Genomic DNA, 713 nt, shown 5'->3' on the forward strand with positions numbered 1-713 from the left:
CCCTGCCCCTGCCTTTTACCTGCCCGTCAGTGGAGGCTGAGAAGCACTCGGTGCCTGTTTTGGACTGCAGCCAGATGGCTCCGTACACGGGGTCCCTGTGGCTGACCTCCACGGTGGACACCTCCACGGGCAGCCCCCCTTTCCTGGTGTCCCAGTAAGCTGGAAAGGAAAAGGAGCCGTCAAGATCTGCATCAGCTCCGTTGCCTGGCTCCTTTGCTTGCCACGCACGTCCCCAGGAGGTGCTGCCCCACTGCCCAAACCAGAACGGGGAGCAAACCTTGCCGGGCGCTCTCCCCGCACTTCCCAGCTGCAGAAGAACCATGCACGTGCCCCCAGGCCAGGCCCTGCTGCTGTGATCACTTGCAGGGATGCCCACGCTGGGTGGTAATGCAATTTGCACCTTCTGCAAACGCCGAGCTAGATGGTGGTAACATACTAAATAGCCGCAGCATGTCTTCAGCAATCATCTCTCTCTGGCAGATGCACTACAATCCCCAGAGACAACAAATCCCCCCAGCTCCCCCCTGCTCTGCACAAGGGGTTGCAACAGGACCAGACATGCAGCCCCCAGTCCCCTGTCAAGTCCAAACAGCGGCTCTTACACTCGATGCTGCTAAAACCCAGCCTGTGTGTCCTGACCCTGGCTGCGCTCCCCTGCTGCGTGCCCCGAGGATGCTGGCTAACGGAGGGAGGTCCACCGCGGGCCGCCGCAG

At 61.3% G+C, this 713-nt stretch overlaps 1 protein-coding gene across 1 annotated transcript in view; it reads right to left on the reverse strand.

The window, feature by feature from the left end:
* DNAI2 (dynein, axonemal, intermediate chain 2) overlaps nucleotides 1-713 on the reverse strand; it is a gene marked incomplete at both ends in the record, with an annotated part of 5,175 nt that overhangs the window by 1,718 nt on the left and 2,744 nt on the right. The window contains one exon of the mRNA XM_010281619.1: nucleotides 20-159. Coding sequence (XP_010279921.1) covers nucleotides 20-159 — 140 coding nt within the window. The remainder of the gene's footprint in view (nucleotides 1-19; nucleotides 160-713) is intronic.

The sequence above is a fragment of the Phaethon lepturus genome, unplaced genomic scaffold (assembly GCF_000687285.1).
Source record: "Phaethon lepturus isolate BGI_N335 unplaced genomic scaffold, ASM68728v1 scaffold32312, whole genome shotgun sequence".
Classification (NCBI taxonomy): Eukaryota; Metazoa; Chordata; class Aves; order Phaethontiformes; family Phaethontidae; genus Phaethon; species Phaethon lepturus.